The sequence below is a fragment of the Manis pentadactyla genome, chromosome 10 (assembly GCF_030020395.1).
Source record: "Manis pentadactyla isolate mManPen7 chromosome 10, mManPen7.hap1, whole genome shotgun sequence".
In the NCBI taxonomy this organism is placed as follows: Eukaryota; Metazoa; Chordata; class Mammalia; order Pholidota; family Manidae; genus Manis; species Manis pentadactyla.
In genome coordinates, this window is record NC_080028.1 from 112,107,620 (window position 1) to 112,121,251 (window position 13,632).

The 13,632-nt window shown below is 37.7% G+C and overlaps 1 protein-coding gene across 3 annotated transcripts in view; it reads left to right on the top strand.

The window, feature by feature from the left end:
• The window catches only part of SYT1 (synaptotagmin 1), a 528,661-nt gene that overhangs the window by 398,070 nt on the left and 116,959 nt on the right, over positions 1-13,632 (top strand). For all 3 annotated transcript variants that reach the window (XM_036912317.2, XM_036912315.2, XM_036912316.2), the window contains one exon: positions 2,178-2,345. In XM_036912317.2, coding sequence (XP_036768212.1) covers positions 2,178-2,345 — 168 coding nt within the window. The remainder of the gene's footprint in view (positions 1-2,177; positions 2,346-13,632) is intronic.

Below are 13,632 nucleotides of genomic sequence, written 5' to 3' on the forward strand. Positions count from 1 at the left end.
CTTTCTATTCACTCTGAAAATTTTTGAGTTAAGCCAAAAATCCCCAGTGTATTGTCAGTTATCCTATTTTAAACCTACAGTTTTCTATACCTCGATAGTTAATTTGGAGTAGCAGTCAAAACATTCTGGTACTATTCAGCTTATGCAGAGCTAATCACTATGGCCCATATACCACAGAACATGAGATGAAAATAAAACTAAAAAGTATTGCAACTGGTAACCACATTCTATTTGACTATGTATCAATCTCAATTTAGGTCGGCAGTTTCTAACCACAATTTAGTAAGATTTTTTAAAATTATTTAAAATAATATTGTGAAACTCTGTTTTTGTTTTCAGTCACCTGTGTTTTATTTCTTTAAAAAATGTGTTACTAGTAATTTTTAGTAATTTCTGTGACTTCAGAAAGTGTAATTATTAAAATTTTGAAATTGCCTACAAAATTCTATTAGGTTCCTTTTTATTTGAAGAAGGTAGATCAAACTATCAATCCAAAAGGTGATATATTTTGATTCATTTACAAGATTTTTCTAGAGAATTGGTTGATTTCTCCAGTAGACATCATAGATTATGCATCTTGAAATGCCAATGCACTATGATATAGGAATGATTAACATAAGTATGATAGTTTAAAAAATATATGGGCTTTAAAATTGAGTTCAAATCCACTTAACATGAGTTCCACATGTCCCAAGAAATACTTATTCTTTTCCCCCAAATGAACTCTTATTTGAAGGAGCCACTAATCATTCAAACCTTAAGTATTTTTTATGTGCCGACTGTGCCAACACTGTCCTGTGCCGTACGCTGCATTGTTATCAGTGTTTGATAGGTGAGAAAGGTGAAGTTCATTCACTTCCCCCACGCCCTTCAGCTGGACAGTGGATAAACCCAGGTCCAGGCCTGCCTCGCCCTAAAGCCAGATTTTTAAATGATAGTATTTCAATACAATCACCAAAACATCTAGAGAGATTTCAGACGTAAGCTGAATTTTTTCAGGAGTTTATCACTGCTCTAAAATTTCTTATTTCTCCCTTTCAAATTCATCTCCTTGGGTTTATTTTTGCTTCTAAAATGGAAAAGGTTTTGTGCCTCATTTTTAATCTCAATTTTCTAATCAGATTCCAAATAGATGACAAATAAGTGACAGAAAACAGAAACTCTTTGGAAAAACTAAAATTTCTGGTATATACATACATATACATATATATTGTCAAATATTTTTTTTCTCCTCATCTTAATATACAGTCTTAATTGAGATATGTTTGCTGGAGCATAAGACAACCATTTACACTGATAAAATATTAGGAAGTGTATGAAATTGATCAAACCTTCAATACAAGTCTAAATAATTTCTTAATTAGGTATTTCTACCCAGTTACTGAAGTGTGGCTCATTTGGATTGCACTGCTTTCCCTGAATATTAAAAATGTCACTAATAAACATCCCAGCTCATAGCATCTGTCCCAGATATATCTGAACAGCTGGAGAATTCATCAGTTCTTGGCCTTTTGCCACCATTCATCCTAAAGAGTGTCATACCTAAGAATGAACTTCAAGATCTGTATTATAATGCATTTCTGATATTCAAAACATTAATTTTCTAGTCAGTTCTTGTCAATCACTAAATTATTTTAAGGAGTAGGTGAGGCACCTTGTGAATTTCATTTAAATTCTTTCAGACTTCTAGCATACCTTTTCTAATCCCTGCTCCATTAAACTGGCATCCAAATGGCTGGAGGGAGTTCATAGAACTTTTGAAACAAGGTATCTATCCTCAGTAAGTTACAGCCTGGCAATATAACTTATCATAACAATAACGACAAAACATTCTACAAGAACTTATTTATACAACCAAGTGCTATTGGCTAGGCTTATTCTTGTATTAATCTTGAAGTGTTTATAACATGACTAATAATAGGATCCATTATTAATAATAATTAACAGCTTCTAGAACTTTGGGATAAAATGATAAACCACTATGGTAAATCCCTATTTTCTCCCAAGGAATATAAGCCTCAAGCAGTTAGTCAAATGATTCCATTTAAGAAAAAAAAGAAAAGAGCAGTTATCTTCCTGTCCTGTGTATCTAACAGTAAATCTAAACACTATAAACAAATAACATGATTTAAGCATATTTGTGACCAGATATTTCACCCACGTCTCTTTTTGTTTAGGTGCCATATTCGGAATTGGGCGGCAAGACACTTGTGATGGCGGTGTATGATTTTGACCGTTTCTCCAAGCATGACATCATTGGGGAATTTAAAGTCCCCATGAACACAGTGGATTTCGGTCACGTAACGGAGGAGTGGCGTGATCTGCAGAGTGCCGAGAAGGAAGAGGTAAGGAAAGCATTAGCATTTCCAGTATGACAAGCTGTACTTGCCACTTGCTGCTCACATAATAACCTATTGAGAGACGGTCATTACAAAGAGTGATGTGCGCCCCCAGCTGCTGACAGCTGGCAAAATAGGGCCAGGGGATTGCATGACCTTGTTAAAAAGTATACAGGTCTCTTGGGTCTTACTTGAAAGAAAAGAGAGAGTTGTGCACTGGGTCTGTAGATAACTCCTTGGATTGACACATGCTCACACTCACACACACACACACACACACACACACACACACACACACACTGTGTGTTTCTAAAAGCTTATACAATGCCATGCACACACACATCTATCTTTTTAAAAGGACAATGAAAAATCATCTTCTCCTTTTTGTATTTTTCTGCAATCATTTTGTGTTTTCTACAGAGGTTATGTAGCTATTAAAAAGAAATAAAATAGCACTTTTTCTTTGATTGTGTCCTCATTCACAGACAGTTCATTGTTTCTCCTAAGTGAGCAGAGCATGACGGGTGAAACATCAAATGTAATTTGCAAAGGCTGATATTAAATTCATTTTTTAAATGGCTTGCATTTTTATAGTACTCTTCACATTGTTTTTCCCATTTTAATAGTTTAGCCCAGGATTCTTCTGTGACTTAAAAAGGGAAGTTCAATATCCTTAGTATATTTAAACTACATAATAATCAGTTCGATTTGATTATGCTAGGCCGGCTTGGCACTGGGGTTTTTCTGTGAGAATGTGTCAACAGGCCAATAGTCAAAAAGCAGATAACTCTTAGCTTCTCTGAATTCCTAAAGCAACTCCTTTTCCAGACATTTCCCTGACATGTGTTTATAATTAGCCAAAGGGCTGCTGAGGGCCTCCATCATTTAGGATCCCTAGACACCTAGGATTCTGTGACATGTGGTCACTGTGGGGCCACCAGGGAGATCAGAAAGTGACCCAAGCCTTCAGAGGAACTCAGCAAGCCTATCACCCAGGAATCTTCTCATTAAGGTTTTCTGTGACCGATGTAACAAAGTGAAGATTTAGAGCAGGTTTGCTGATCGCTACACGGAAATTGAATTTTATTACTACCCTAAAATTATTATTTGGTTGTACAAAAGGAGTCAAAATTATTTGAGCTAAGCTCTGCTTTCTTCTTGAAAGGAAATATGCCTAATTTAACCAAACAAGTTAGTCAACATTAGATTCTTGGATATTGAAATAGATTTAGCTGCACTGTGGCTATTCAAGAACCACCCAAGGATAATATTGAGTTGTTAAATTTAACAAAAATTTTTTTTGTAAGTAGTTCTTCCTTATGAGCAGACTAATATCAATATTAAATCCAATATTAAATTCATAAATTTGTATGAAGAGAGAAACATTTACTCATTCAATCATGTTTCTCATCATTAAATAAATAGCAAGCTGTTTCCTTGAGTTTTTCTATCTTATTGACATGTTTGACTTTGTGTAAATTCTTTGCTGCTGGGGGACAAAATGAGACCACAGATATTTATTAACTGATAGGTTTGTATTAACTGACTGGCTATTGGTTGGCTTGTTGGTGCGGATCAGGTGAGGACCCACTTGGCTTCACGAGGCCCATCTGTCCTGAGAACACAGCTCACATTCCTTTCCTCCACCTGTAGCTAGCAAGTGGCCTGGGATCCCAAGATCACACTCCACTGGGTTTCAGAAAAGTTAGCAAACCTTTTTTCCCTGGGTTAAGTGAATGTAAGGCATCAAGCAGTTTTCCTCTCTTAAAAACTTTGAACGTGGCGAGTTTGAGACTTGACACTGAGCAGCCAGGTTTGACTCTAGGATCTGAAAGATTAGGGAGGCTGTCCAAACAGCATCACATTTTTAATCCCGCCACTTTGCTTGCTCTCTATTTCTTTCTTCCATCATGTCTTCTCTCCCTAAGACTTTTGTCACCTCATTCAGAAATACTCATGTTGCAAATACTTACTATACATTGCTAACTTCCTAGAACTGTGGTGTGTCAAAAAAAAAAAAAAGAAGAAGAAGAAAATAAAAGAAAAACTAAAGAGGGCAGACATTGCTCCTGCCTCCATGGAGTATAGTGTTGTCTCACTTTCCCCCCTCTCTCCAGTCTTTGGCTTGTTTATTTGCCCACTAGACAGGTTTCTGGAAAAAGTCCTGTCTTTAAGATCAAGCACTCCTGGGTTCCACGTCTGACCAATTCCATTTATTCACTCAGAGACATGGTACAAGTCACCCAAACTCTCTAAAATTTAGTTTTGTAATCTAGAAATGGCCCAATATTATCTATCACCTTATTTTACAGATTAAATAGGATAAAGCACCCAGCATAGAGCTTGGTATGTGGTCAGTATTCAACAGGCAAGGGATCTCATTCTTTCTTCTTCACCAGCCTTTTTTGTGCTCTTTCTTTCTTGTGTTTTCATCTCTCTATTCATTTTACTCTTTTCCCTCTATCCGTTTGTACTTCTCCATTCTTTTTCTCTGAAAGTTTTTAATGGGAAATAATTCTACAACTACATTCTTAAACTCTGGAGCCTTTTCTCTTCAACATCTACTTGGGAACAGTAATTTTTAGTTTTCAGTTGAGTATCTCCTTTTATCATGATACAGAAACCTCACAAAAAGATGTCCAGCCTATAAAGTATCTCTGGATGACTAGACCCAGGTCTAAACTTCCTCATAATAAACCAGATTCCAATTACATTTTATAAATGACGAATTACTTATATTCACTAGTATGTGCTCTATCTTTTCATGCTCATCATTAATGGCTGAAAATTATATTTGTGTGAATAAATTGAAGTCTTAAGTTGACTTTGGGTCTTATGATTTTAAGGAACTTGTTTTTCTATTTTACATGAACAATTTTATTCATGATTTTCATTTTGATTTCATCTAGCCTTGTTGTTTTTTAATGTCACAATGAGTGAAAGATACCAAAGTTAAGAAAATGGAATTCAACAAACAGCTTTGGAATCTAGACACTAAACTAATAATAGTAGTCTGTTCAGTTAGAGACTTGGATTTAAACAGCTTAAATCCAGCCCACTAAGATCCAGCCCTGTGATTTTGATAGAATGGGGTAGGCTTTGTTGCCAGAAAGTTGAAAAACATAGAAGTCATAAGATGATAAAGCAATTATATAAGTTATATAATTATGTGTTATTTTAGTGATGAATTAAATATGCAAGCAATTTAGGGAAAAATGGGAAGGAGCCTTATCTGAAAGTTACTAAGCCCATGTTTAAAACATAGGGGTGTTGAAGAGATAAGCTATGCCAGAAATAGCCCTAACAAACACACAGTTCCCACTGGTAGGTGCCAGTGCCCAGTAAAAGCATCTCTGGTGGGGTTTCCATTCGGACTTGATAACATTTCTCTAACACAATCAAAGCCACCTTACCAGTTTAAGTTCACTTGCCTTTTTTTTTTTTTAAATGTTGCATGACTGACCACTCTTTCTCATTCCATCTGCCCACCTCCCAATAGATAAAGATGCAATTTCACCTTGCACACAGCTAACCCTCTCTCTTCTTTTGTTTCTTTAAGACAGAAATGTATATCCTCTGAGTTTCAAGAGATAGTTACATATAAAACTGTTTCTTCATTTTCCCTTTTGCAGTCTAGGGCCCCAAAAACCATCCTTTATAATCAGTACATACAGTTTTTCCATTTGCAAAATGCTTCTCATATGTACAGTCTCAGGCTATGTTGAATTTTTGAGGTTTTTCTTTTTAATCATTCAAAAAATATGCCACCCACTCCTCAAACTTGAAACCAAACTTCATACTCAGAATAATTCATTAATTTAAAACATTCACTTAATTGCTTTAAATGTTACAATTAATAGCTATGACTCCATTTTTCTTCTTTAAAGTAATTTTTATTAATGATCATTTTAGAAATTATCTTTGTCCTGAGCCCCCGCATCAGGTATATTCTTTAAAAACAACTTAAACTCTTCATTTTAGCATTTGGTTCCTTTTGTTTTTAATGTACATGTCATCCCCATGCCTTCCACTACTGCTTCTTATCTTTAAAGACAGCATAAGAAATAGGTACCACCAGGGTACAACTAAGTCTTTTTTATTTTCTTGAGCAAGGCTTCCTCATGACTTGATCAGTCCAGGTTTGTCTCCATTAGAGCATAAGTCTATCACCTCTGCTTTGTGCAGAATTAGTTAAAGAGTGATTTCTAAATGAGATTCTGTAATCTAGTGCAAATGGAAAAAAAAATTGATTGCCAAATTAAAACAAGTTAGGACATAATTTAATTAGTACCCAAGCAGAAGGGAAGAGAAACTACTTTAGAGCCTTAATAGAAAATCAATTTTGCAAGAAATTTTCACATTTTTAAACCTAATTAGAAAAACATTTACTTCAGAGAAAAGCATTTGGAGAATACATATTCAATCAAATAGAAGTTTGTCAGCTTCCAATGGTCAATTCCTTGACTTTTCTCTGGAATAGGTTAAAGTCATTATTCCTATTGGCATCCATTACATCTAAGGATCATGAAAGAACTGATGCTCTGAGCTTACTTAGCAGGCAGACAGTAACTCGTGCCCTCTGAGAACCTCTGCACAGCAAATCAATGCCCTGAGTGGAAATCCTTATCAAAGGTTAACTGTTGGAACGTGAAACATGGATGCCAATAGGAACCTTCCTTGTCGTTCACGATCTATCACATTAAAGAAATGCAACAAAGACAATTACTTTGATTTATGACCTTCCAGGAAGGTGTATTTGTTTGTTTTGTTACTTGTGCCGTGTCTGTCCTCCCCATCAGACTGTAAGCTCCCTGCAAGCAGGGCCATACCTGTTGCTCCCTACTGTGAAACCAAGCGTGATCACAGAGGCGAGCGCACAGTGAGTGTGCAAGCATCGTTATGGGTGGATGAGTGGGGAGAAGTATTTGTTACACTATGAAAGATGTTTCAAGACTCCCTTTTTAAAATCCATGTTAGTAATAGTCATTGTGTTCTTGTTTTACAAATGAAGTCTAGAATATTCTGAAAGCCCTTCAAAAAGATATCCTAGTGCCAAACAGTGAAAATGGTTTAGTTGCTTTTTTTTTTTACGAAGAGAGGCAGTATAGATGCCTAGCAAAATCATTATTATTATTTTTGTTAATGGTCATGAAAATGATAGTAGTTTTTCTCATTACTTTTTTTTTGGTGGGGGAGTTTATTCAGTATCTCTTTCCTGTAACCTTCTTTTCATTCTGTTTCCATGATGCACAGAGAGCTGGTGGCTTAGCTTAATTTAACTTTTATTTAAAGCTAAAATTCAGTTAAAGCTATAAGCCTCTGCTTGCAACATGGAAATTTACCCAGAGGAAATGGGAAAGAATCAGTTCCAAGGAGAATTCAAAGAATATGAACAAAATCTAAGTTTATCATAAGTAGAATTTATACCTAGTCTGATTTGTAACGGTAGATATGATGTAGTGGTATTAAATTGTTTTTAATATATTAAGACCATGACATATTGGCTCAGAGTCTATGGGACCTGGTTAATGACTTCCTTTTACACAATTACAGAAGTGGAGTTGCATCTGGCTCTGTGACGGCCTGTGGCCACAGTTGAGGTTTACGTGATTCTGAGTCTTCGGTCAGAATCTCACCAATTAGAACTGCATTGTTATGCATAATCAGTATTGTCTGCTTCACGATGCGGTTTCTAAGATCACAGGAAAAAGCAAATAACTGGAAATGTCCCCGTAATTTGATTACCTTTCTAGTTAAAAAGACTTCTCAGGCACAAATGTATGAACAAAATTCTCACTTCACAGTGTTTCTAAACGGAAATTTAATACGTTTTGTTTTGTATTCCGTATTTCCTAGAAAAGTAATACAAGTTTAGACTAACTTAAAGAATTTAGTTTTGGGAGAGTCACTGGTCACTTTCAACATGCTCTTGGAGGACCTTCCATTGCACCTCCATCGTCACACCCAACACACTGCACGGACCTCCCGTTCACAGCCACAGCCACCGCCACCCAAAGGCTTGTGTTCCCAGCCCCACGCCCCAGTGTCCCAAGTCCATCTTCATTAAATCTCACCTGAACTTTCTCTACCTAAGCAATGGACACAAATAATAATCAAAGCTACCACTTGCTGAGAGTCTACTGTACACGAACAAAAATCTCATTCTTCAAAATCAGCATTATTAAAGCTGCTTTGCAAAACGAGGGGGAAGCCACCCTGAAGCCCAAGTAATGTTAAGTGGTTTGTCCAAGTTCACACAGCCAATGCCAGAGCTGACATTCAAACCTCGCCCGCACTCTCTCCATTCCACCAAACCATATTCTTTGAACAGTCTGTCTTTTCAGCCCCAAAGTGTAGCTATAAACTCAATTTAAGTGCAAGAAAAAATAAAACAAACTGATTCAAACTATTTATCCCTCAGCTTTGGAATCTTAACATTTGGTTAATTTGCTTTGACAACATATAAAGTCTGCATATATATTTTTTTCCTCTCAAATACATTGCAAATGTACGTAACATAGCAAAAGAAATAGTAAATAGCATTTTTGTCTCTTCTTAATAGTATCTCATAAATACTCAGTGTGAATTTCTGCCCAGTATACAAAGCCCTAAAATTCCAAGGTACTAATTAACACAAACATGTTATTATTCACCATGAGTGCTGATGAACTTAATGAAGGCAGAGGGATTTTGCTTTCCATTAAAAAAAAATTCTTCATCAAGTAGAATATAGATTCCTATCCATTCATTCAGAACATATATTGAATAACTGGGAAATTAGCTCTGCAAAGGATATAAAACAGAAGATTATAAGAATTTGCATATGGGAAATGGTCGATAATAGTAGCAAAATTTCATAATGCGAAATAAAGGAAGCTTCACAAAGAGCCAAATACCAAGTATAAATTAAGCTGGCTGTACATTTGAAGCAAGAAGGAAAGGTGCTCACAGGGAGGCTCTTTTGAAGAGTTGAGAAAAGTGAACTGGTCTTTAAGATTGAGTAGAATTTGATAGGCAGAGAGAAACTGAAAATGCTTCTAGAAGTCAGACCAACAAGTTCAGGAAGAGCGAATTTACAGAGCTAAGCCCGCGGATGACAGGCCCAGGGAAGAGCTGGGTGGAAGCCCCAACAGACACCCTGAGAAATAGGGTGAAATGAGGTAGTTAAGTGACAGTTCGTCCCATAAAGATCAGACTGATGACCCCAGACCAGGTCACTAAGGCTTGTTAGGACTTGTTCTTCCCAAGGACTAGGGCTGCAAGACGAGAGCCCAACCCACCTCCATGCCAAGCACTCTGCCAAGTGCCCTTCTCACATCTTCTCATCTGACGCTGGAAGCAGCCCTACAGGTAACTCCTCACATCCCTATTGCACTTATTAGAAAATACAGTTTTCCCAGTGCCACCCAGAAAACAAGCAACAGAGCACATATGTAGACCCAGATCTGTCTGAATCACAGACACACGTTCTCTCTACTCTACCACATCGCCACTTGGTTACCTAACGCTCAGTGAGGGCAGAACACCATCTGTCTTGGTTACCTCCCCATCCCTGGCACCCAGCACTGTGCGTGGAATACCCAAGGTAATGAAATAAATACTTTCAAGTGAACTAGTTGCACAAATTAGAATGAAATGAGGATTTTCTTTAACACACATGTATCACAAGTCCAAGAGTTCCTTCAGGGAAGTGCTTTCTGAAGTGCACTGCCTTGTAAGGTACCCCGAAGTAGTCTGAATTCTAGTCCCTCCCTCCAAAAGTCTCTCCTGGGGTTCAAAACATTCTTTTCTCTGCCCTCAATAGTGGCTTGTCTTTAAAAGAAAATTTTATTGGAATGGCCATGAACTAGGCCAAGGATGGATTATGAGTTGATACTCCAATGCAATAAAATAGTATTAGTTACTGTGGCAAAGTGATGTGGTGGATGCTCTTACGAGACTTATATTCTGACTCTGACCTAAATGTTTTGAGCATTGAGCATCGTTACATGGTCTCTCAAGTGGGTCACTATGGGAAAAATTACCACTGGAAGATTTGTTACATGTAGTGTCATAATAGAAATGGGAGTAGATGTTAGCTTTTCTTTTTACTCAAATAACATAAGGAAGAGTTTTCAGTTGAGTTTAAGTAAAGCAGAGCAAAGAAGTTTGGAAGCAAGGATTTCATGAATATCGATTGGCAGAGCAGAAAGTAAGGGGTGAAAGCTGAAGTGGGAACAAATAGAAGACAAAGGAATGAGAAAAACAATACAGACAAGAGCAATCTTTTTTTTTAATTGAAGTATCATTGATATACAATCTTATGAAGGGTTCACATGAACAACATTGAGGTTTCAACATTCACCCATATTATCAAGTCCTCACCTCCACCCCCCGTCCCGCCATTGCAGTCCCTGTCTCAGTGTAGTAAGATGCCATACAGTCACTACTGGTTTTCTCCGTGCCAAGCAAGAGCAGTCTTGTCTGCATCTGGTTTCATATTGAAATAGCGAAGAGGAATGTGCCGGGGAAGCAATGCGATCAGTGTGGGGGAATGTCTTGTTCTGCTGGGTCCTCCCTTTTTCACACATCTGGATCTTTTACAATGTAATCCTTTCTGGTGAGTTCATCATATGTTTTGGAACACTTTTTTATCATCTTGTTTGTGAATTCTTCAAATTAAATGTTTTCACCTTCTGTCTTACTCCTACCTCACTCTGAGCAGGCCAAATGTTTGTATTGTGAAATCTTTAATCCATTACAATCTGTTACTCTGCAATTAGATGAAATGTCAGCAATTAAGTGGTACTATTTGTACTACAGAATAAGGGAGTAGAATGAGAATTTGCTGAAAAACAAGAGCTTAAATAATAAAGGCTGAAAGAGAGGAAACACACACACAGAGAATTACTTGTTTTAAGCAAGACAAGTTCTTTCTGGTTATGAACAAGAGTCCTTCAATACTACAAATTAGTTTGATTCATTCATTCTACTTATCAAGTCCCTCTTATGAGCCAAGGTCTGAGCTAGTTTCTAAGAATAGATGGTGAAGAAGATAGGCCCATCAAGCTTAGTCAGTTATAGTTCACTAGTGAAACCATGCTGCACTGGAGATTGGAGCTCTGGCCTTAGACTCAGCCTGTGTACGTCCAGGCATGACTCTGCTTCCTGTTGGTCTGTCCTTGGGCTTCTTACTTAAACTTTCTGTAAAACAGGGATTGATATTATCCCCTGCTGTGAGTTGGGATACACTCTAAAGGAGATAATTCATGTAAAAGCACTTAGAACAATACTTGGCATTTAATAAACTCTCAATAATGTTAGTTATTTTTATTACTGAAAACACTGATCCAGAGTCCTTGTGGCTTGCCAGTTGAAACAAAGCATTGTTCTGGTCACTAGACCCATGTCCTTCCTTTTGGGAGGAAACTGGCGCAGCCTAAGGGTTCAGAAGGCATTGCTATATAGTGTTGATAAAAGGGAGGATGTCTGAGCCTAGACCCCATGTGCAAGAGATTGTAGGACGTGAGAGGAGTTCACAAAAGCCGATCCAGGGCAAGATTTATGATGCATGAGTAGAAGATGGCATTAACATAATGTCGCCCCAATGACCATACACCTCTCTGTGCTCTGATACCACAGAAAAGGAGTCAAAGTTCAGGACCTTCTATAATCACAAAGATTGACAATAATGAGTGCTGGAGAGGCTGGAGAGGAATTGGAGCTCTCATACATTTCTGGTGGGAAAGTAAAAAAATGGAAAACAATTTTTCCATCATTTAATAGTTTCTCAAAATATTAAATAGAGAATCATCATAAGACTTGGCAATTCTACTCCTAGGTATCTGCCCAATAAAAATGGAGACATGTCCACACAAAAAACTGCACCAAATTGTTCATAGAAGTATTTTTCATAATTGCCAAAAAGTGGAAAGGACTCTAATTCCCATCAACTGATGAATAACTAAACAAAACCTGCTATATCCATGCAAGAAAATGTTATTCAGCCATGAATGAAGTATGGGTACATGCTACAAAATGGGTGAACCAGAGTAGGCAAATCCATACAGACAGAAAGTTAATTAATATAGACATTAATGCCTGCCTAAGTGTGTGGGCTGGCGGGGAGCAGCATGCGAGGATCAAAGAGTGACGGCTAATGAGGATGGCTTTCTTTCTGCAATGATGAAAATATTCTAAAGTCAGATAGTAATGATGGTTACATAATTCTGAATATACTAAAGCCACTGGATTCTATATTTCAAGAAGGTGAAATTTATGGTCTGTGAAATATCTCCATAAATGTTTTTAAGTTTTAAGTACTGAAACCTCAAACATGGAAGCATCATGTTCTGGGTTGATGGGAGCTCTACCTGAAACAGCGCTTAGGCATGCTGGGAGTTCCTTCCTGATACCGGGTCAAGCGTTTGCTGATAGTTCCTCAAACGAGTCTCCCTTTAAATCCGAGCACTTCTGTCCATGATCATGTTCCTCATCACCCTGCCTCATTATAGAAGGTCAGTACTAAGATCCCTTTGGACAGGTGAGGACCCCAGGCCTGTGCCGTGCGACTAGCCTATATTGAATATAGTCGTGATTCAAACAACAGTTTTTCTATTTCCAAAGCCATTAAGTACGCAGTTCAATGAGTTTTCCCAACTATGTACACCAGAATAACCACCACTCCAATCAAGTCATAGATCATTTCTTGCCTCCAGCCAAGTCCCACGTGCCTCCTCACAGCCAGCCCTCAACCCCCGAAGGCAATCTCTGCTCTGGTTTCTCTCACCATAGACTCATCAGCCTGTTCTTGAACTACATATAAGCGGAACCATGTTCTTCCGTGTCCGTCTTCTTTTGCTCAGTATGCTTTGGAGATCCCTCACACAGGTGCATGTAGGAGCAGTTCACTCGTTACCCTGAGGAGTATCCGACTGTCTCAATATGTCACAATTCGCCCATTTTTCTGTTGATGGACTTTTGGGCTGTTTCTATATGGACCTATTATGAACAAAGCTATTAGAAAGGTACTTGTAGAATTCTCTGGGGATACATGTGTTGACCTCACCTGGAATTGCTAGTTCATATGTGAGCATATATAACATGCTTTTTTAAGCTAAAACCACCAGGACCCCTGGTGACAGTCCATGTAGGAATGCAATGTGATACTTACTGTATGGGATTCAGTAGTGTTTTCCTCTCTCTCACTAGCCTCCATGATGACGCCCAACATCGCCTTAATCTTTGACCTTTGGCAGCATACTGTCTGTGTTGTACCATATAGCTGGTCCCTATTACACACACCCCTGTTCTC